Source organism: Megalobrama amblycephala, linkage group LG12, assembly GCF_018812025.1.
Source record: "Megalobrama amblycephala isolate DHTTF-2021 linkage group LG12, ASM1881202v1, whole genome shotgun sequence".
Taxonomy (NCBI): domain Eukaryota; kingdom Metazoa; phylum Chordata; class Actinopteri; order Cypriniformes; family Xenocyprididae; genus Megalobrama; species Megalobrama amblycephala.
In genome coordinates this window covers 25,572,712-25,596,889 of record NC_063055.1, presented here as the reverse complement: position 1 = coordinate 25,596,889, position 24,178 = coordinate 25,572,712, and the positions used below count along the sequence as shown (strand labels likewise).

The following is a 24,178-nucleotide window of genomic DNA, read 5'->3' as shown; positions in this document are numbered from 1 at the left end:
ATAGTCAGTAAATGCATGTTTACAGACGTTTGATGCCAAATTTCCTTTTTAATTGTAAACAGCGATGTGGGAGCGAATCATACAAATTCCAAAAGTCAAATTCTACAAATTTACCCTGGTAACACAGTGTCCTGAAAAAAAACATAGCTAGGCTACTATAGTCACTACTTTAAAAATGTGGTAACTTGATATCCACCACCACAAAAAGGAAGGAACTGAAAGCAGACAAAGGCTATTAAAGTTTTGACTGTCTTTTGGACACAATGTTTTGCAAGGTAAATGGGTGGTGGGGCTGTGTTGTTATGGCGCCCTCTTCTGGTGTTTGTGGTTTCTGCTGTGTCGGATGAGAGAACCTGACACTAAAATAATCAATTCCGAATCCGATTCATTTGTAAACGGATGTTTTGAGTAGAACTGGTGGATTATCATGTGGTAGTATTTATATCAGTTGTCTAAAAGTTGTACTTAATGGTTATTTTTGCATGACTTTAAACGTCTTGAGCGTTTTTTAATGGAAAAACCATGTTTTAAAACTGCGAGATTATCTGGTGTTTTCATCGTATATTTATGGATCGATAAGCTAATGTGTTGTGGTGGTTTGTGATAAAACTGACCTACATGTGTAATGTCCATTGTTAGAGGAGAGTATGAGAACATCCTTGTGTGTATATTTTGAAATTCTTTCCCTTCTTTTGAATACATATTTAAAGACCTAACCTGACATACTCCATTTGAAAATCACATTTTGAGTCGTTCAAAACATTACTCAGCATTTCTAACTAATCCGGTGTTCTCTTTCTATTTGCGACGCTTCTCAGCTTTTGAGAGAGAGAGGGTGAGAGAGAGTGTGTGTTTGTGTGTTGTGCCATTAAATATTAGAATTTCTGTACATGGGGGGAAAGTGTGAGTTTCATTTTGTGGACAAGTCAAAGGCCAAAGTTGACGTGAACACTGTATTACTCCCTGGGTATTTTCTCTGTGGATTGTTGCATCAGACTGTAAATGATTAACACAATAAAACATACAGTTAAGTCAAAATAACTCTGTTTTATTTTTGATAGAGCGAGTGTGAGATTAAGAAAGTGAAAATTTCCACAACACTTTTTGTGTGCATTAGCGCAATCTCACCACTTGAGTGCGCTGCTGTGTTTCACGCTAGTCACACTTCACACAACTCCATGGAATATTTTTCGGGCATGTTTATTATTTAAATTAAGTTTCTGTACAAAAAAAAAAAAGAAAGAAAGAAACGTCAAAAGATACATAGTGACCATTTCCACAGGATGGAAACAAAACAAAACAAAAAACAGAACAATTATTTATGAAACACAAAATGATTTCTGAAAAAGGTAAACTTTTTGGGGTATTGTAATAGGCTATTGAATATGTGTAAAATTACACAAAACACAACACGTTTTCTGTTCTGTCTCTTAATTGGTAATAATGTCTCTCTCTGTGACAGCTTTAATGATTAATGATGCTAATTAAGCCTAATTAACCCTTCATTTATGCTCCTTAACCTCTCAGGCTCTCATTAGAGGTGTTGATTTAAGAAAGCAGGGTCTCAATGTCAACAGACTGTCTCGCTATAGATTCTTGCACTCATATTCATCATTCTTAGTTTCTTTTCTATCTTTCGCTCTGTCTTACTCGTACATAAGATCAGACAGAGCGGGAGAGTGTCAGAGAAACGGCTGAAAAAATAAACCATGACATCGGAAAAGAAGATACAAGATGAGCGGAGAAAGATGAGTTTGTACAAGTGGCATAGAAAAACAACCTCCCCAAACAATGAAAATGAGTTAATTAAGAGTTAATAAGGCTTTAGAAAATATTATTTGTGGATCTAATTACAAGAGATGTGGGAAACCGGACAGAAAAAGAGAGAAAGAATGTATATTTGGCCTGCGCTAAACTGCCTGTAATGAAGTCCCTTGACAGTGATTGTGAGAGCAGGCAATGGTGTTTCCATTCATACAGTCTACATCTTTCTGTAAGGTGACTGAGTATTTCTATAGGCCACAGCTGCTGCTCAGTATAATGCTAGTGTGTATGAGAAATTATATGGAATTATAGGTTACAGTACAGTCCAAAAGTTTGGAACCACTAAGATTTTTAATGTTTTTAAAAAAAAGTTTTGTCTGCTCACCAAGGCTACATTTATTTCATTAAAAATACAGTAAAAAACAGTAATATTGTGAAATATTATTACAATTTAAAATAACTGTTTTCTATTTGAATATATTTCACAAAGTAATTTATTCCTGTGATGGCAAAGCTGAAATTTCAGCATCATTACTCCAGTCTTCAGTGTCACATGATCCTTCAGAAATCATTCTAATATGCTGATCTGCTGCTCAAGAAACATTTAATGTGTACAATTGTACAAAATATTTGTGTACAATATTTTTTTTCAGGATTATTTGATGAATAGAAAGTTCAAAAGAACAGTGTTTATCTGAAATCTAATCTTTTGTAACATTATAAATGTCTTTACTGCCACTTTTGATTGATTTAATGCATCCTTGCTGAATAAAAGTATTCATTTCTTTAATTTCTTTTCAAAAAAATAAAAATAAAAATTCTTACTGACCTAAACTTTTGAACGGTAGTGTATAATGCTACAGAAGCTTTGTATTTCAGATAAATGCTGTTCTTTTGAACTTTCTATTCATCAAGGAATCCTGAAAAAAAAAGTACACAACTGTTTTCAACATTGAAAATAATCATAAATGTTTATTGAGCAGCAAATCAGCATATTAGAATGATTTCTGAAGGATCATGTGACACTGAAGACTGGAGTAACAATGCTGAAATTTCAGCTTTGCATCACAGGAATAAATTACTTTGTGAAATATATTCAAATAGAAAACAGTTATTTTAAATTGTAATAATATTTCACAATATTACTGTTTTTTTACTGTATTTTTAATTAAATAAATGTAGCCTTGGTGAGCAGACGAAACTTCTTTTAAAAACATTAAAAATCTTAGTGGTTCCAAACTTTTGGACTGTACTGTATGTGTATGGACAATATATGGGGGGAAAATCCATTGGAAACAGGTATATCTGATTGGATCTTGTTCATGTTTCTAAACAGGAAGTGGGTCAGTGGTGTGCGTCAATGATGATAGTTCCTGCAGCTGCTGCATTTCACTGTTTAGAGCAGTTACTTAGACACACTTCCCGCAGCCTTCACTTAATGACTGTGTGTTTGTGTTTTCTAAGCTTTCTTGAGTTAGTGCACTTCAGATAAATGTGAGGTTGTGGTGGAACAGGATACAGTCAGGCAGATTTGGGATGAGGTGACTCAAACTAAAAAAATATTTTATTTTTTTTAGTAAAATTAAATCCACTTAAAATGTGATAGCAACTTTGTTCCGGCCCAAATTGTACTTGGGCGGATCACTCCTGTTTGCCGGATCTGAGCCACATGCAGGCCATAGCAATGCCACATGTCAGCCAAAAGCAAGGAAATAAACCAGAACTGGACCTTATCTGAGCCACAAAATCTTTATATATTATTTCTACAATCATCTTAGCATTAACAAGCCTATTAACTGAAGCAGAATATTAATATTAAAGGTGCCCTAGATTGTTTTTTTACAAGATTTAATATAAGTCCTAGGTGTCCCCTGAATGTGTCTCTGAAGTTTCAGATCAAAGAAGTTTTTCAGCTCAAAATACCCCATAGATTTTTTAAAAAATTTTTGTAACTGCCTATTTTGGGGCATCATTAACTATGCACTGATTTTTTCAGCGCGCCGCCCCTTTAAGAGATGCGCTCCCTCTGCCCCACGAGCTCTTGACTATATATACATCGCATAATCAAAGTTCACACAGCTAATATAACCCTCAAATGGATCTTTACAAGATGTTCGTCATGCATACTGTATGCATGCTTCGAATTATGTGAGTAAAGTATTTATTTAGATGGTTACATTTGATTCTGTGTGAGTTTGAGGCTATGCTCTGTGGCTAAAGGCTAACATTACTACACTGTTGGAGAGATTTAAAAAGAATGAAGTTGTGTTTATGAATTATACAGACTGCAAGTGTTTAAAAATGAAAATAGCGACGGCTCTCTCGTCTCCGTGAATACAGTAAGAAACGATGGTAACTTTAACCACATTTAACAGTACATTAGCAACATGCTAACGAAAACATTTAGAAAGACAATTTACAAATATTACTAAAAATATCATGATATCATGGATCATGTCAGTTATTATTGCTCCATCTGCCATTTTTCGCTGTTGTTCTTGCTTGCTTACCTTGTCTGTGCACAGATCCAGCCGTTAATACTGCCTTTCCTTGTCTAATGCGTCGAATGGGCTGGCATTATGCAAATATTGGGGTCATACATATTAATGATCCCGACTGTTACGTAACAAATTCTGATTCTAGGGCACCTTTAACAGAATCACTGAAGGAAAGAAGAAAACAGGAAAAGGGACAAACAGAAACACAAGAGCGACAACTGACATCAGCCACAGCTTTAGATGAAATCAACTGAAGATAAAAGGCAGCTTCACATATAGTAATTGATTGACTTTGTCTTTCTTCTACAAAGTTCTTATTAACAGAAGTTTAACACTCATGTTTGTTGCATTTGAAGTCATCATAATGGTGATTGGTGTTTCCATTAGTTGGCCTCTTAACTCTTATAATGTGTTTGTCTTCTCTGGCTACTGTGACAGTGTGTTTATCAAACACATTTACAGTACAGCAAAAAATGAGACCAGATGATGAGTTTTAGCTGTTGATGGTTTTAAAATCATTGTGAATTAACCTGAATCACTGATGTCATTTAATGTAGTAATTCTGTTGTGCTGCAGCATGAGTTAGAAGATTGCATATAAAAAACATGAGCAGAAAATATTAAACTATAATGACAAACAGATATGAGCAATCAGCGTATGAATCTCGACAATGGTGACAACAAAATATTCAGACAATCAGATCAACTCTGGACATCACAAAAAGGCAAAAAATTAAAAGCAAAAAGTTAGAATAAAAGAAAATAATAGGACAATTCAGCTGCATAATTCATGCTGTGATGCATGCTGGGAGTTTTGTACTATTGTTCTCAGCATGCATTGAGGCATGGCACTTTTGATTGTCACCATTGTTGATTCGAGGCTTGTCGCACACTATTTTTTTGCCCAAAAAATTGTTTATTGTGTGGTGTCATTATAACCTCTTAACTGGTCCGATCAAGACGGAGCATCCTTGATCTCAAATCATAAATATCAAACATGTTTGAGCGTTCAAAAAATCACGTGTCTCTGAAAACACTAGACAATTTTCAAGTCTTTAACAATTTTAAAACTGGGAGAGCACAGACATAATGACAGTTTCAACCGATTTTTAGCATTATAATCCTCTGAACGCACACACTAGATGATTCAGCTGGACCGTGAGACCACACACCTGTTCTCGCAAACGCGACTTAAGAAAAACAAATGGAGGACAATCGACATTGCCAGCTGGCTCTCTTTGAGCATGTTCTTTTACAGTGAAAAAGAAAACAGAAAAAAAAGATTATGGGTGATCTTCTTTCTCAATTCTCCACTTTCAAAAGTCGTCAATATCAAACACACTGGTACACAAACATGTTTGATATTTACTGTAACAGATGGTTATATCTTAAACTCGGAGGTGAAACATCAGGACACGCAAACAGCTCTGTTATTGAACATCCATTTATTCTTCTTTTCTCATTACAACCCTATAACCTTTTTCTGCACAGGAGTGCCCTCTAGTGTTCTGTTGGTTACACTACATCCCCCCCTTTTAGTCTCAAAATCTCATTATTATTATTCTACATACTTATATCCCCATGGTTATATATTCTCTTTTTTTTTTTTTCCAGGGAACAAACATCTCAATAACATAACATTGAACTTTCTTTCTTAAGCTGGAAGCCAGGGTAGACTACCTGGGCATTCCTGACTCTGCTGAAGGGGTTATTCTGCCCTTTTCTTGACAGCAGGTCTACCTATGCTAATTCATCTTATAAGTCCATTCTTTCTGGTGGACGGGAAATCCTACCTGACCTTGTCACTGTAACGTTGACCTCTTGCTGAGTTGGTTCTGGAAGAACAGTAAGATGAGCTCGATTCCTTCTCAGTGTTCCCATCTCTGTTTCTACCTGATACGATCTTGGCGTTGCTGCTTCCCCCCGGACCGTTCCAGTGGTTTTCGATGTCCTGATCCACACTTTCTGTCCAGGTATGATGACTGGTAGATTTTTCGCTCTGTGTCTAGATCTGAATGTTTCCTGTTGTTTCTCTTTTAACATCCTATCTTTTCTTCTGAACACTTTCAGGTCAGGCCATCTTGGGGTGAGAGATTTAGGTGGAACTGGGACTGTTGACCTTATTCTTCTCCCCATCAAGAGTTCTGCAGGTGAGATCCCATGAGCTAATGGAGTCGATCTGTAGGCCAAAAGAGCTCTCTGAGGGTCTTGGTTCTTTCTCAGCATTTGTTTTACTGTACGCACCGCTCGCTCTGCCTCTCCATTGCTCTGGGGGTGACGTGGACTGCTTGTGACATGTTTGAAGTCATAGTCTCGGGAAAACTCTGCGAACTCACATGACGCAAACTGTGGACCGTTATCTGTCACCAGTGTTTCAGGGATTCCAAACCTGGCAAAGATGACCTTCAGCCTCTCCACTGTTGTTGCTGTTATGAGTTTTGGCAAGTTTGCAACTTCAATATATCTCGAGAAATAGTCAACCACCACCAGATAATGTCCTCCTTCCCATTGGAAGATATCAGCTGCGACTCGTTGCCAGGGTCTCGCTGGTAAAGGTGTTGGCATCAATTGCTCTGTTTTCTGCTGGGAATGCTGACAGCAGATGTCGCATCTCTCCACTAACTCTCTTACATCTCTTATAACACCTGGCCACCATATAGATTGCTGTGCCCTTGCAATGCACTTCGTCATTCCTTGATGACCTTGATGAAGTCTTTCGAGCATCTCTCTCTGCATGGGTTTTGGAATCACAATTCGTTCTCCTTTCAGTAGGATACCGTTTGCCACGTGGATATCTGCCCTATGAGACCAGTATGGCACGAGATGTTCCGACACCGTTTTCTGATGGTCTGGCCATCCTTTTTGTGTATACTGTCTTAGTTGTTGGCAGGTTAGATCCTCATTCTGCATTTCCTGAATCTGTTTCAGTTTTGTTTTTGTTGCAGGGATTTGTTGAACTATGAGATCCACAAAAACTCTGCACTCATCCTCCAATGTTTCGTTTTCTGTTGATTTTTCAGGTCCCGATGGCGCTCGTGACAACGCATCTGCCGTGACCAGTTGTTTTCCTGGAACGTACATGATGTTGTACTTGTATCTGAGCAGCCTCAGTCTGAAACGAAGAATTCTTGGAGGTAAATCATCAATTGGTCTGTTGCCCAACAGTGATATTAGGGGTTTGTGGTCGGTATGCACTGTAAATTCCAATCCAAGCAAATATGCACTGAGTCGCTCACATGCCCATGTTGTCGCAAGAGCTTCTTTTTCAATTTGTGCATATCGTGTCTCTGTGGGGGTTAGACTCCTTGAGATATATACGACAGGCCTCCACTCACCATTTTTTTGTTTCTGCATGAGCACCCCGCCTAGACCATAAGATGAAGCGTCGGCTGAAACTATAGTCTCACTGTTCGGACTATACTGTGCTAGTATAGCTGGTGAGCTGAGTTCTTTCTTTACTTTTGCAAACGCTTCTTTCTGCTGTGCATCCCATGTCCAGGTGTTGTCATTTCTTAACAGGTCTCTCAGTGGCTTCGTGAGAGTCGGCAAATGAGGTGAAAACTTCCCGACGTAGTTAACCATTCCCATGAAACGTCTCACACCTTCCACGTTCTCTGGCTCAGGCATGTTGAGGATGGCTTTAATCTTGTCCTCGTCTGCTTCGATCCCTTGAGCACTTATGGTATGGCCTAGGAACTTCACTCTATCAACAGCAAAGACACACTTATCATTCAGTGTTAGTCCTGCTTCTTCAAACTTCTTCAGCACCTCACACAGTCTCTCATTGTGTTCTTTTTGATCTTTTCCAAACACTAGGACATCGTCTGCATGACAAAGAGCTCCAGTCGTTCCTGCAATGATCTGAGAGATCCTGAGCTGGAAATGCTCCGGGGCTGAAGATATCCCAAAAGGAAGACGCCGAAAGCAATATCTCCCAAAGGGTGTAATGAATGTTGTTAGAGGCTCGGAGTCTTCATGCAAGGGTATTTGCCAGAACCCAGATGTGGCATCTAATTTGGAGAACACAGCTGCTCCCTCTAGCTGTGCTAAAGTCTCATCTACAGCTGGCAGTATGTGTCTTTCTCTGCACACATTCTCGTTCAACCGTGTGAGATCGACGCAAATCCTGATATTGCCATTCGGTTTTGGCACGACAACCATACCCGCGCACCAGGGAGTAGGCTCTTCGATTCGTCGAATGACTCCCATTTCTTCCATTCTGTGGAGTTCCAGTTTTACTTTCTCCACGAGCGGTAGCGGTACTCGTCGTGGGGCTGATAGAGCATACGGGACGGCTCCTTCCGACAGTTTGATCTTGTAGCTGCCCTCTAATTTTCCGAGTCCCGAGAAAACTTTGGGGAACATTGCCTTGTACTGCTCTCCAGGTTTGTGTATGTTGGCTACCTGTTGTAGTAATTGTAAGCTTTGAATTGCAGGCAGTCCAAGCAGCGGCATCACTAGATCCGTTACCACATATATATCCTGCCAAATTCTCTTTTTGTCCTTCTGCAGGCATGCACTAAACGTACCCATCACTTTCAATGGAGTACTGTTAGGTCCCAGGATCTTCTTTTTGGAATCTTTGAGTTTCCCTTGCTTTTCAGCTGAATACAAAGATGCTGGAATAGCTGTGACTGCTGCACCTGTATCTATTTTAAAGGTGATTGGTTCTTTATTCACCAGTATTTTCTGTTGCCACATATTCTCTTGTTTTTGGGTCTGGATTGTTCCCAAGAATGCAGACTCATCATATGAACTGTCAACGATCGCTTCGAGTCTTTGAACTGACCGGCATACTGTAGCAAAATGTCCTTTTTTTCTGCATTTTCTGCATTCCGCTTCTCTAGCTGGACACAATTTCCATGGGTGTTGTGGACTTTTTCCGCATCGCTTGCAGGAATCCATCTGTTTTATTTTAGGAGTCGCATTGTAAAAACTTTGCGTTCTCTGCACTGTCCCCTCTGCCTTTTGTAATGTCATTTTTGCTTTAGATGTTCTCTTTGTTACGACTGCATCAACGTTAACTTCTTTTACTTCGGACTTTTCTCGTCTTATTATTGGCTGCTGACGTTTTATTTCCTCATTTTGTCTGACCTGAGTTATTGTTTTATCCAATGTCAAATTTGGATCTAGTTGCAGTCTCTCTGAGAGCTTTGCATCTCTTATGCCCACTACAATACGGTCTCTGATCATTTCCTCATGAAGGTCGCCATATCTGCAGTGTTCCGCGAGCTTATACACGTCCGTGATAAAACTCTCTGCTGATTCGCCAGGCTGTTGAAATCTGCTGTTGAATTTCGCTCTCTCATAAATAACATTATGTCTGCCGATAAAGTGCTCACTTAAAGCCTTCTTGACTTCTTCATAACTCTTTTTCTCTTCCTCGCTTAGGGGTAACGTATTTAATATATCGTCACTTTTCTCCCCCATAATGTAAAGAAGAGAGTTTACCTGGTAGGCGGAGGGTTTTTCTGCAAGGCCCGATGCTACTCTGAATCGTTCAAAGCGGCGCATCCACTGTGGCCATGAACTAGGCTCGTCGAAGTTGAAACTTCCCGGAGGTGTCAGTGAAAATATCTGATCCATATTTTGACTGTTCACTTACTCTTAATCTCGAGCGCACTGCTCCGATGATCGTTTTCTTTTTTTTTTTCACTGGCCCGTTCTCAATTGCACTTGAGCACTGTTTCAATTCCCTTTTTTTTTTCTTGCAGTCCGTGTGCAACATCGCATTCTTTTCTCCCTCAATTCCTTATTTCATTCTTTCCAGGTTGTGGAAACCACTTCTGACACCATGTAACAGATGGTTATATCTTAAACTCGGAGGTGAAACATCAGGACACGCAAACAGCTCTGTTATTGAACATCCATTTATTCTTCTTTTCTCATTACAACCCTATAACCTTTTTCTGCACAGGAGTGCCCTCTAGTGTTCTGTTGGTTACACTACATTTACGATTTGAGATTGGGGATGCTCCGTCTCGATCGGGAGCAGTTAAATATTCATAATGACACCACACAATAGAGGATTTTTGAACAACAAGCCTGCTTGTGGCCCAGATCTGGCAAACAATATATTGAGAGATACTGCATCAACAACAGACACTCATACAACAAATATAAACAGATTCCCTCAGAAAGGCTTTCTTTAGATGACTGTAAATCAAAACATGGTCACAAAATTGTTCTGGGAAAAGGTTCAAAGCAGGTTCAAAGCTTTGAGAGTGTCGAAAACAGCGCCATCTAGTGTTTAGTAAAAAATAAAACAGCCAAAACCCTGTGAAAGAAGCTTCGTCGGACGAAGCGAGACAGCAGCCACCACACATTCCATAGATAGTTTCATGTTACGTGCTCAAATAAAAGCCTAACAGTGTGTGTGTGTGTGTGTGTGTGTGTGTGTGTGTGTGTGTGTGTGTGTGTGTGTGTGTGTGTGTGTGTGTGTGTGCTTTGTGTGTTGAATTTCTCTCTGTGGTAAATTCTTTTACCCATTAAACTGTGGCATTTAATGCCAGTATGAATATCAATATGATGTAATAGAAGAATAATGTACACATTTCATATGAATTGCATATGGCAAATATTTTATTTTTCCTGAAATAATTTGTATTCTTCATATTACTTGTATAACTGCATATTTAAAAAATTTAATTGAATAAGTCTGAATGAAAACCTACTCGTAAAGTAAGATCTGGGGGTTTGAACATTCCGACACTCAAAGTGAATCGCGCACGTGATTGGACAGAAAGTGGGTCACGTGATTTCTACGCTACCAACACAATCCTTAAATCGAGACTTCATCTGGCACGCATCTGTTTTATGATTGTATATATAGTATGATATTTTGGAGAGATGTTGAAAACTATATAAGACGTAAAACTGGACAAACTTTAACATTGAGGAGAAAAGATGTGTTTATTTACTTTGAAGATGGTGGAACAGATAAGGATTTCTCTTTTTTTGTCCAATTGTTTTTAGTCTTAGGAAAATTCCATATTCATAAGAAGAAATGGGCAGAGTCCAAACCAAATTTTGAACACCTTTTAGTAGAGTTAAAACAATATCACACCACTGTAAGAGGTTACATTTTTGAAAGAAGTCTCATATGCTCATCAAGCCTGCATTTATTTGATCAAAAAATACAGAAAACTGTTATAGGCTAGTGAAATATTATTACAATTTAAAATAATGGTTTTCAATTTTAATATACTTATATAATATATTAATAAATATTATTTATTTTTCCTCATTGAAATTTTCGCAACAAACGTTGGGTTAAAACGTCAACCCGATTTTCATTTGCAACCAAAATCCAATGTCTGATCGATGTTGGAGTCTACATCCTGTGCCTGCTGGGTAAAGGTGGAGATGGAGTGATGCTGGAAGAATCTTAAAGTGTCTGAGATGTGAGCTTTTTTAATCTCAACGTGGTCATAAAATGCATCACCAATTACTCAAGTGTTACCTAGTCACTATGCAGGAACTACTAGTGATCAGGACCATTATTTTAAAGTGAAAAACATCTTAGACTGATTACGTCTCAGACACACGATAATGTTCTTTACAATTTGTCCGTTAGTTAATAGTTATTAATGATGGTAATGTAATCTCATTAGGTAATTAGCGAGCCTTTTTTAGAAAAGTAGCGATTCATTTTTAAAGGTAACGATTAATTTCTGAAAAGTAGCAATTCATTTTTTTAAAGTAGTGATTAATTTTTGGAAAAGTACCGATTCATTTTTGAAAAAGTACCTATTCTTTTTTGAAAAAGTACCGATTCTTTTTTTTTCTTTTTTTTAGTACCGATACTTTTTTTGAAAAAGTATCGATTAATTTTTTAAAAGTATCGATTCATTTTTTAAAAAGTTCCAATTCTTTTTTGAAAAAGTACTTTTTTAAAGTACCAATTCCTTTTTGAAAAGTAGCAATTCACTTTTGGAAAAGTAGCGATTCATTTTTGAAAAAGTAGCAATTAATTTTTTTTGAAAAGTACTGATTCTTTTTTGAAAAAATATCAATTCTTTTTGGAAAAGTAGTGATTAATTTTTGGAAAATTAGCGATTCATTTTTGAAAAGTAGCTATTCGTTTTTTTTTTTTTTAAAGTACAGATTCTTTTTTGGAAAAGTAGCGATTCATTTTTATTTAATTTTTTTTAAGTACCAATTCTTTTTTGAAAAAGTAGGGATTCATTTTTGAAAAGTACCGATTCTTTTTTTTTTTTTTTTGGAAAGTAGCAAATCATTTTTGAAAAGTACTGATTAATTTTTTTAAAGTACCGATTCTTTTTTTTAAAAGTAGCCATTCATTTTTTTTTAAGTACTGATTATTTTTTTAAAAGTAGCGAATCATTTTTGAAAAGTAGTGAATCATTTTTGAAAAGTAGCGGTTCATTTTTTAAAAGTACCGATTCAACATTTTTTTTTAAAATACCAATTCATTTTTTGGAAAAGTAGCAAATAATTTTTAAAAAGTACTGATTCATTTTTTTTTTAGTACCGATTCTTTTTTGAAAAGTAGCGATTAATTTTTAAAAAGTAGCGATTCATTTTTGAAAAGTAGCGATTCATTTTTTTGGGAAAGTAACGAATCATTTTTGAAAAGTACTGATTCATTTTTTTTAAAGTACCGATTCTTTTTTTTTAAAGTACCGATTAAATTTTTTAAAGTACCGATTCATTTTAAAAAAAAATACCAATTCATTTTTTTGGAAAAGTAGCGAATCATTTTTAAAAAGTACTGATTCATTTTTTTTAAAGTACCGATTCTTTTTTGAAAAAGTAGCGATTCTTTTTTGAAAAAGTACCGATTCAATTATTTAAAGTACCGATTCTTTTTTGAAAAAGTAGCGATTCTTTCTTTTTTTTCTTTTTTTAGTACCGATTCCTTTTGAAAAAGTAGCGATTCATTTTTGAAAAGTAGGGATTCATTTTTTGGAAAAGTAGCGATTCTTTTTTTTCTTCTTTCTTTTTTTTTTGAAAAAGTAGCGATTCTTTTTTGAAAAAGTAGCGATTCATTTTTGAAAAGTAGCGATTTATTATTTCTTTTTAAAGTACCGGTTCTTTTTTGGAAAGTTGCGATTAATTTTTTAAAAGTAGTGATTTTTTTTTTTTTTTTAGTAGTGATTCTTTTTGGGAAAGTAGCAATTCATTTTTTGGAAAAGTGGCGATTCATTTTTGGGAAAGTAGCAATTCATTTTTGGAAAAGTAGCGATTCATTTTTGGGAAAGTAGCGATTCATTTTTGAAAAAGTAGCGATTCTTCGGAAATTATCAAAGATCTGCATTGTTTATCCTTTTGATCTTTAATTCATAAAATTAGCAAAAATCTAACCTTTCATTGAAGGAAAAGAATTGAAAGTGGGGGGGGAAATCACATTATGAAATAAATGTTTTTCTCCAAAACACGTTGGCCACAATTATTGGCACCCTTTTATTCAATACTGTTTGCAACCTCCTTTTGCCAAGATAACAGCTCTGAGTCGTCTTCTATAATGCCTGATGAGTTTGGAGAACACCTGACAAAAGATCAGAGACCATTCCTTCATACAGAATCTCTCCAGATCCTTCAGATTCCCAGCTCCATGTTGGTGACATTTTTGTGTTGGTTTTGAAGTTTGTTTTGGATCATAGTCTTGATGGAAGATCTAACCACGGCCCATTGGATTATTGGATTATTGGATTTCTAGCAGAAGCGGTCAGGTTTTGAAAATAGGTCCACAACATTAAAGATCCAGCAGTATATTTAACCATGGGCATGGGGTACTTTTTATCCATGTGTGCACCAAACCCATCTGTCAGTTTCATCTGACCATAGAAGCCAGTCCTGTTTGAAGTTCCAGTCGTGTCTGACAACTGAATATGCTGGAGATTATTTCTGGATGAGCGAGGAGGATTTTTCTTGAAACCATCCCAAACAACTTTTGGTGATGTAGGTGCTGTTTGATATTTTTTTTTTAAGGCTTTCTGGATTCAAGACTCAACTAATCTCTGCAATTTTCCAGCTGTGATCCATGGAGAGTCTTTGGCCACTCAAACTTTCCTCCTCACCGCACATTAGGACGATTTAGACACACGTCCTCTTTCAGGCAGATTTGTAACATCTTTAGTTGATTAGAACTTCTTAATTATTGCCCTGATAGTAGAAATGGGGAAATGGGGAGCTATTTTCTTACAGCCACTTTCTATTTTGTGAAGCTCAATAATCTTTAGCTACACATCAGATCTATAGTCTTTGGTTTTACTCATCGTGATGAATAATTAAGGCCTTTGTGTTTCCTCATGTTTATACTCCTGTGGAACAGGAAGACATGGCTGGACAATTTCATGTTCATGATCACCCTGGTGTGCTAAAAAAATGTAAATATGAATGGGAATATTCATCAGAGATATTTTACTCATAAAAACTTTAGGGGTGCCAATAATTGTGGCCAACATGTTTTGGTGAAAAACATTTATTTCATAATGTGATTTCCCCCCACTTTCAATTATTTTCCTTCAATGAAAATTTTATTTGTAGTTGTTTTAGCTCATTTTAATGCTTGTTTTTTCTGATTTTAAATTATTTAAAGTCATCTTGAGGGCCCCCTTGAAAGTTTGCTAAGATCTGAGTAATTCATGTCTTACACCAAAGGTGAGGCGAGTTATGTGACGAAGTTTACTCTTCAGGTCTGGGTTCTAAAAACAAGTAGAAATAAAACAGTGATGCCTGACTCTGCAATTAACTTTTTAACACTGAGAGTGAAACCATGGCACAGTTTGACAGTTATATGATGCAACCGCATCAACCTGCTAACTACCTCACATATAAATGCACATTTGGGCCTCGTTTAGCTAGTGTTTTGGTTCTGGCTGGGTCTGGTTTATGAACATCTTCACTGATTTTTATAGCTCTTTTACTGTGGTCTGTGGCCAGCAGCAATATATCCCAGCACAGCCGCTTGTTCTTAATGTCGAGCCTCGTACTGACTAATGACACTAACGTATGACCTCACTTGAATGGAGTAATTTTTAAATAGAGCACTGACAAATACAATCTCAAGAGAAAAAGACCTTTTCAGTTCAACATGATAAACCAGCACACGATTCAGAACGTGAAAGGAACATCTGTAATGCTGAAGGATCACACCCAACCCCTGGGTCCCGCTAAGAGGTGGTCGCTCTGAGTTACTTTACACGTACTCGGACCCGGTGTGAAGCACAAACCCATAAAACTCTCTGTGAAATGTTTTTATTTATGTATCACTGAACCAAACAGAGGTCGGAGTTTTCTGCATGCAAGAATCACTTTTAAATAACACATAAATATATCAGACACACTGGTTAAAACACTGCATTTGTGCTGTATTTTACCTAGAGAGAAAATGAGCTACAATCAGTACAACTGATGTTTAAAAACAGTGAAAAGGAGAAATTGTGCTGTTTATGTTATTAAAAGTACAGCACTCCTTTCAGATTATTGTTTTAATGTTGTATTTACAGTTAAAAGCTGATGACGAATGAATGATCAGAGCAGTGCTACTGTACCCATTCACAAAAAGCAGTTTCAGTGCAACTAGTCTATGCAGTCAGTCCAGTCAGGGCATTGACAAATAAAACTATATTCAGTGAGCTTGTTTCTTTTACTTGATTTGTTCCAGCGGTTTGATGATTTTTCCCTGAAGTTCTGAAATTACATTGGAGAAAGTTTGCGAGCCAAACAGTCTTTAGGAAAAATTTGTATAGAACATAGCAATGTTTTCAGAGAAAGCATTCATTTTTCCCCCCAGACCATTTTCTAACTATAAATAAATAAATGGTTCAAGTGATGCAGGAGTTTTTCCATATAAATGTACAAAGTGACAAGTAAACTATTGAATGTGAATAGCGAGAAAGGACACAGATGTTCGCATCAAGGTTACTTTAGCCGCTGAACAGCTTTTGCATCAATGAATGGTAAAACATTGGATCAGCTGTCTAGTTTTGAATCAGTTACATTATATATGATTAAAACATACTTTATAATAAGGTTCAATTCATGAGAAATGAACAGTCAGGCGGTCATTGAAATACATGGATAATCACCTAATAAATATGTGCACAAGATATACTGTGTTTAAATTATTTTTGAGTCTTACCAGAATAGTATCTTTAAAGGGTTAGTTCACCCAAAGATACAATTTCTGTTAATTACTCACCCTCATGTCGTTCCACAACCTTCGTTTATCTTTGGAACACATATTAAGATATTTTTGATGAAATCCGAGAGCATTCAATAGACTCCTCAATAGACAGCAATTAACCACCACTGTCAAGGCCCAGAAAGGTGCTCCATGTGACTACAGTGGTTTTATGAAGTGCGCAAAAATGAAACAAAAATAACGACTTTATTCAACAATATCTTCCCTTCTGTGTCATTCTCGTAGACTGTTCACATTCAGCGCTTTCAGGTTCTACGTCAGAATGACGACTCATTATTGGTTGGCTTCTGCGTCAGCATCACACGCATATGTCGTGCTACTAACGTGAACAGCGTTGGTCTATACTGAGCCAGCATTCTGATGTAAAACCTGGAAGAGCTGGACGTAAACAACGTATGAGAATGACACAAAAGAGAAGAGATTGTCGAATAAAATCATTATTTTTGTTTCGTTTTTACGCACAAAAAGGATTCTCGTCGCTACATAAAATTAAGGTTGAACCACTGCAGTCATGTGGACTGTTTTAACTATGTCTTTAGTACCTTTCTGGACTTTGAAAGTGGTGGTTAAATTGCTGTCTATGGACAAGTCACAGAGCTCTCGGATTTCATCAAAAATATCTTAATTTGCGTTCCGAAGATGAACAAAGGCCTTACAGGTGTGGAACGACATGAGGGTGAGTAATTAATGACAGAATTTTCATTTTTGGGTGAACTAACCCTTTAAGCCATGGCTAAAACTAAAAAAGTCCATACAACGTACTGTATAAAACAATTGGCATAAAAAAGATAAACATGATAACAGTATTGCAGTAAATAATACTAAAGTTCTCCGAGGTCATTTTCACTACAATCGATAACTGACACGCAAGATGACACAAGCCGCACTTCTATAGTTGTGTCCCAAAATGCGTCCTATACATTATGCACTTATAGGTACTCAACCGTCTTGTGTATGAATTTTATATGGTTTTCTCATCCAGCATTGGAGACTCCAGTACATTTGTAATTAGAGCTCTGAATTTGGACACACCTTGAGTAGTGTGTTGATACTGAAAATACCATAAAGAAAAAGTTCAAACACCCAGATGCGCAGATGGCGATTAACCGAAAAAAACAAAGTTTGAAATGTCAAACACAGGGTTCCGATGACAGATGCTGGATGACAAAATAACCTTCTAAAATTCATTCACTTGACAAAAGATTAATACATAACATAAGTACACAGTGTATAGTCATTTAGGACACAACTTGTGAAACAAGAAAGAGAGAGTCCGCGTTGTGATTCATAATCCCAGTTTCAGTTACAGCATATTAAAAATATCAGACCACTGAATGCTGCGAGTGACCAATCAGAGTCGAGTCGAGTATTGCAGAGAGCTGCGTAATAACATTTATGCATTAAAGGTGCCCTAGAACTTTTTTTTTAAAGATGTAATATAAGTCTAAGGTGTCCCCTGAATGTGTCTGTGAAGTTTCAGCTCAAAATACCCCATAGATTTTTTTAAATAATTTTTTTTAACTGCCTATTTTGGGGCATAATTAGAAACGAGCCGATTTCAGGTTGCGGTCCCTTTAAATGCTTGCGCTCTCCGCCCCCTCCCGAGCTCTCGACTCTATCACAGCATAAACAAAGTTTACACAGCTAATATAACCCTCAAAATGGATCTTTACAAAGTGTTCGTCATGCATACTGAATGCATGCGTCGGATTATGTGCGTATTGTATTTATTTGGGTGTTTACATTTGATATTGAATGAGTTTAAGGCTGTGCTCCGTGGCTAACGGCTAATGCTACACTGTTGGAGAGATTTATTAAGAATGAAGTTGTGTTTATGAATTATACAGACTGCAAGTGTTTAAAAATGAAAATAGCGACGGCTCTGGTCTCCGTGAATACAGTAAGAAACGATGGTAACTTTAACCACATTTAACAGTACATTAGCAACATGCTAACGAAACATTTAGAAAGACAATTCACAAATATCACTAAAAATATCATGTTATCATGGATCATGTCAGTTATTATTGCTCCATCTGCCATTTTTCGCTGTTGTTCTTGCTTGCTTACCTAGTCTGATTATTCAGCAGTGCACATCCAGACGTTCTGCCCTTGTGTAATACTAACTCCCCTTGTGTAATGCCTCAATCATGGGCTGGCATATGCAAATATTGGGGGTGTACACCCCGACTGTTACGTAACAGTCGGTGTTATGTTGAGATTCGCCTGTTCTTCGGAGGTCTTTTAAACAAATGAGATTTATATAAGGAGGAAACAATGGAGTTTGAAACTCACTGTATGTCTTTTCCATGTACTGAACACTTGTTATTTAACTATGCCAATATAAATTCAATTCTAGGGCACCTTTAAGTATCATGAACTAACAACAAACAGTATACAGCATTTATGAATGTAGGTTAATGTTATTTTATAAATATACTATTAATTCATGTTCAATCATAATAAATAAATGTTCATTTATACAATGTCAAAAAAGTCAGTATATATTATAAAAAACACACACCAGGATTGATAAATGCTGTAAAATCATTGTTCATTGATATTTCATACAAGCTGTTGCATTAACTAAAGAATTAGACCTTACTATAAAGTGTTACCAAAACTTTACATTGCAAAGAATGAAAAGAAAACGAACCCTGTAAAAAGCTCTGAAGCTCATGATCGTGATGTGGTGTTTCAAGAACAAAATCAGTTCTGTTGAAGTCTCAACGGTCGTCAACCTACCTGAAAATAGTGTAATTAGTCCAAACTTTTATTTCTTTACAGCTTAATGTACTGGCAAGCTGAGTTTTGTTGAGCACTGCCATAGCCCTCAGTTGAGGAAAAGTCTCTAAGCATTATGCCCAGTTGTATCACAGCCAAACGAATCTTAAATGAATGTATGTTTTTTGGCACCTGTTATTGCAGTGGCAGCGCTCCAGTCTACTAGTTTCATCCTGTCTAACCTCATTTGTTCCAGTAAAAAGGTTTTGCAGCTGCTAAGTTCTTAAGTGAGACGTATAACATTATCCACGGTCTAGTGTGAAGTGATGAGGGCCGGCTGTCGTGGTCACAGGAATATTTGGAGAGGACGCTCAAAAATGTCCTAATTAACATGGAGAGAGCTTAGACTTAGACACAAAACCTACATTATTTTACATAAAAAAAATAAGTATGTTTATGTGTGTGTATAAGGGCGTCTAAAAATCCAGTCCACTTTTCCATTGGAAGTCCATTTTCTTCACGTGGATCTGTATTTTACTCTAGTGTGTGGAGGTCCCTCGGAGAACGGATTCGGGATTCTCCCGTGCTCTTTTGGATTCGTGCTTTCCGTGCGGAGTCCTGCGCTTGTCGATATTTGTCCATCATGCTTTTGTGTTTGCGTCTCAGCTTCTCATTACACCAAACACGTTCACAGTACTGCTCCACCTGCGGCAAATTTGAAGGACCAATCAGCTGCAAGACATCTTTGAACCACGCCCTTGCTGGGCCACGGTTGGCAGGGGCAGTGCTGGCGGGGCACGGCGACCACACTTTATATTTGCTGTCACGTGACAGGAGGTCCAAAAGGGCGTCGGCGTGTAAGACGTCCAACCAGAAGCGTGAGAGCGTTTGCGCAAATCCGTGTTCCCGAGATCGACACACGTAGATGCCTTCGTCCTGACGGAGCACACGCCGGAACAACAAACCATCATCTGTCTTAATGATACGTTCATCTAATACCACCTGAACAGAGAGGAAAAGAGAAATTAATGGAAATGTAAAAATCACATGGTCTCTTTCTCAAATAAAGTGAATGAATAAAGAAATAAAATGAATACATTTCATTGCATTAGACTAACCAAATGGGATCTGCAAACAATGCTAACTTCATTTCTTTTTCTTTTCATTTCTACTTCTCACCAACTGGTTTCAAGGTTATTTTCAGTGGATATCTGAAAGTGTCTTAAAGTTTCACAGAATGTATTCATTGTAAACTTTATATTTGTTGGTTCATAATTTAAACGTAAAATACTTTGTGAACTTTTGTAAAATTTTTCAGAATTTTGAAAATTGCTATTTTTTATTTTAAAATAAATGCCGCTTGGTTTGATATTTTGTTGCTCATCTTTACTTCCTTGTAACATAATACTTTCTAGAATAGTTTTTACTTGTTTCTCCCCACCATTACCGCCTTTAGTTTGCTCAGTGTGTGTTGTAAACCAAAATTCACTCTACTTTGGAACAGTGTTTTCTGATTTTTTTTTCTCCTATGTGGCACAGATCGGATATGACCCATGAACGTGTAAGCAGGAAAAAAGCATATGGATTCCGATATTCTCAGATCAGTTTTAGGCCTCATTCATATGTGGAAATAAATCAGATACATGCATTGGCATCTACCATGTAAGTGAACAGATCGGATATTCCTGTCAATGCGAGTCGTACGTCATTGAAAAAGTGATGTTGGTGAATGACGTCAACTCAAGTGGACACCAACTGTGATCACATGACTCTTTCCAGTGGCGCAATAGAGGAACGAAGGCACAACCCAATGTTTTGCTGACCTTTAAAGATGGTGCAGAAAGCAAAAGCTTATATTATCATTTCCCTTGCATCCATTGCAAGTCACGCCATTTTTACTTCCCTTTTAGCCTAAGCTTTTCTGGGTCAGTACATCTACCTTGGGTCGTTTCGCCAAGTGTATAGTGTAAATGCAGATATAGGATATGGGATATAGTCAACAAAACGGAATCGGGCATCAAGACCTGCAATGTAAAGCATTACGCCGTGTTCCGTGTAAATAGAAAAATACAGCATATGAAGTAAATATTTTCCTGATATTTTAATCTCTTTTGGATTTTACATTTATTTTAATTTATTTCGACTCTAGTACAATGGTAAAAGGCACTTTAATAAAATGTTGCATTTTGCTAATTTTTATTTTTTAATTTAACAGCATGTTGTCCTTATCACACTTACTATATTTCATACACTTTATAAAAAGGTCTTTGTAAATGAAAACATTTAGTTGCTTTTATTCCACTTGATGTCACACAACAGCTAACCTTTATCTCCATAGCAAAATCTTAGTTAACCAGACACATGATTAATTTTTTTCTGAATCGTTACAATATTGGTGTTCGGGACACCCTGGGCCTAGAGACTGTATTGTACAGCTTATAAAAGCTTAGCTTAAAGGTGTACTATAAATTAACAGTGCGAATAAACAGCTGTTGAGATTCATTTAAAACGGAGTAAAGACTTGGAGCCAGAAATAGTATTTATGCAGATTTTAGGAAGGGGGTCTTTCACAAAGAGAACTCTGGCATCACAAAGTTTAAAAACCCTCATCTAATGCAATGACATTTCGACATTTTTAAGTGTCCGAATCCGAATCCGTTTCAGTGTCATTGTAAATATCTTCTAATCCTGTTGTATATCTCTCACCTCTTCTAAGTAGTCATCTCTCTGAATGTGCCACGTGACAGTGGCCTGTGGCGATCGAGGGATGCACTCCAGGAAGGTGCTGTTGTTCTCAGTGCCATAAACGACCCGTTCTTCAGTCAGATCCAGGTCCTCCACTACAGAGAGAAACACATGACACTTTAAGACAGTCCCACAACACGGTTCAGAGTAAGGTCAGCCAGGCATTTTCCATTGGATATGTGTTTGTATAAGAGTGCACATACATATATAATCCCTTTTCATCACCAACATCCTCACCTTTGGCATGCAAACACTCAAGTGCTCTTCATTCACACCTCTTTTGTTCTTTCCTCTCATTCTCTCTCTCCTCTGTGATGAGAGATGAAGAGTGATCTGTCTGTTCACCTCTCACTCTATCAGTTCCTGTCTTTCACAGAGTGTTTGTCCCAGTGGAGTGAGATTGCCCTTCAAACCCTATTAATTTTCCTATTAGAACAAGCTCAAAGGTGTATTGAAGTTTCTAACTCAAATAATTAAACAATTTAACTTCAAATCTCTGAAGGAATTGCTCTTCTCTTGCACTTTCACAACAGTGAGCTCTTTGACATGTAAATGCAATTGAAGTTGTCAGAGGAGGCAGCTGGTGCATTGACATTCATGCTGCATGACTGCACTCAGTTAAGAAGGCTGTCATCTCTCTCCTTCTTTCTTACCGCTGAGGTTTTGGTCCATGCACTGCAGTGCTGGGTTTGCATGTTTGATGTCCTGTCTCCGGTAACGCCGTTTCGTGTTTGGCAGGTAGCGTGTGCAGGTGTGTCCGTCCCAGGCACAGTATGGATCTCGAGCCAGGCAGCATTCGGCGCAGGCTTTACCGTACATACTGCAGCGGTGCAGAGGCACCTGGACAACACCCGTCTGTGAACCCACGAACAAAGTTTGCTGTAAAAGAGAGAGCAAAAAAAAAAATGTTTTAAGTTCCATTCTTCCACTGTTCCCTTGAGCAAAATAGGGATAGTTCAACCAAATAACAAAATTCAGTCATCATTTACTTTCTTTCCTCTGTGAAACACAAAAGGAGATGTTTAGTAGAATGTCCTGGCTGCTCTTTTCCATACAATGTAAGTGAATGAGGACTGGTGCTGTCAAGTTCCAAAAAGCATCAAAAGGCACTATAAAAGTAGTCTATATGACCAAAATGTAAAGGTACACTGTGTAAAGTCTACTATAAGTGTTTATATTTTAGACCTGTCGGGACGGTTTTACAGGAAATTGAGTACATACATCACTCGCCCATGCGTGTCTTGTCATATTCGTAAATAGAGAAAAGTTACTTTGACACGTGTATGGTGTTGTTGTCACAACAAGTGAGAAAGGTTAACATGGAGCTCGCTAAATCTTGAACCTCCCGGGAATCGTGTTTTAAACAAACACCGAACAGTGGCAAAAAGAGAACACGATTGAGCTTGTAATAAAACAAGAATCAACATTGACTTGGCTTTTAGGAGATGGCGAGAACTGAGGGATTTGATATGTTGTACAACCCCATTTCCAGAAAAGTTAGGACATTTTGTAAAATACAATAAAAACAAGAATCTGTGATTTAATTCTCTTGAACCTTTATTTAAAGGTTTATTTAATGTTTTCACTGAAACTTAATTGTATTTTGTAGATATAAACCAATTTTAATGGCCGCAACACACTCCAAAAACTCTGGGACAGAGGCAAAAATAAAAGTGAAAAGATTATAAAATTTCCAAGTTAAACAGTTTTGAAACAGTCCAAAATTAGCAGGTAAACTGGTAATAGTTGAGGGTATCATGATTGGGTATAAAACTTCATCTTTGCAAGCAAAGATGGGTCTTGGCTTACCACTTTATGCCAAATGTCATGAGAGAATTTTCAAACAATTAAAAAATCACATTTCTTAATACAAGAATGCAAAGAATTTAAGCATTTCACCACCTACCATATGTAATATTGTGAAAAGATTCAATGCCAGGCCTCATTCTGCATGTGCTAAAAGAGATTGGTTTCATAGACACTCTACACTGTAGAGTGGATGTGCTTGACTGGCCTGCTTGCAGTCCAGATCTGTCTCCTATTAAAAATGTATGGCCTATCATAAAAAAGAGACTCAGACAATGATGACCACGGACTGTTGAGCAGCTGTCTATATCAGGCTAGATTGGGCAAAAATTCTATTTGCAAACTGGATTTTTTGTATTCTTAATTCCCAAATCATTAAAAAGTGTAATTAAAAGGAAAGGTGATGTGACAGTGGTAAACATGCCTCTGTCACAACTTTTGTGGAGTGTGTTGCAGCCATCAATATAAAA

The 24,178-nt window shown here is 37.2% G+C and overlaps 1 protein-coding gene across 1 annotated transcript in view; it reads right to left on the bottom strand.

Annotated features, from left to right (window-relative positions):
* Positions 1–18,698: 18,698 nt before the first annotated feature.
* sema3bl (sema domain, immunoglobulin domain (Ig), short basic domain, secreted, (semaphorin) 3bl) overlaps positions 18,699–24,178 on the bottom strand; it is a 34,054-nt gene continuing 28,574 nt past the window's right edge. The window contains exons 13-15 of the mRNA XM_048210012.1: positions 22,556–22,781; positions 21,864–21,997; positions 18,699–20,159 (exon numbers count right to left, since the gene is read on the bottom strand). Of these exons, the coding sequence (XP_048065969.1) occupies positions 19,692–20,159; positions 21,864–21,997; positions 22,556–22,781 (828 nt within the window). The 3' untranslated portion in view covers positions 18,699–19,691. The remainder of the gene's footprint in view (positions 20,160–21,863; positions 21,998–22,555; positions 22,782–24,178) is intronic.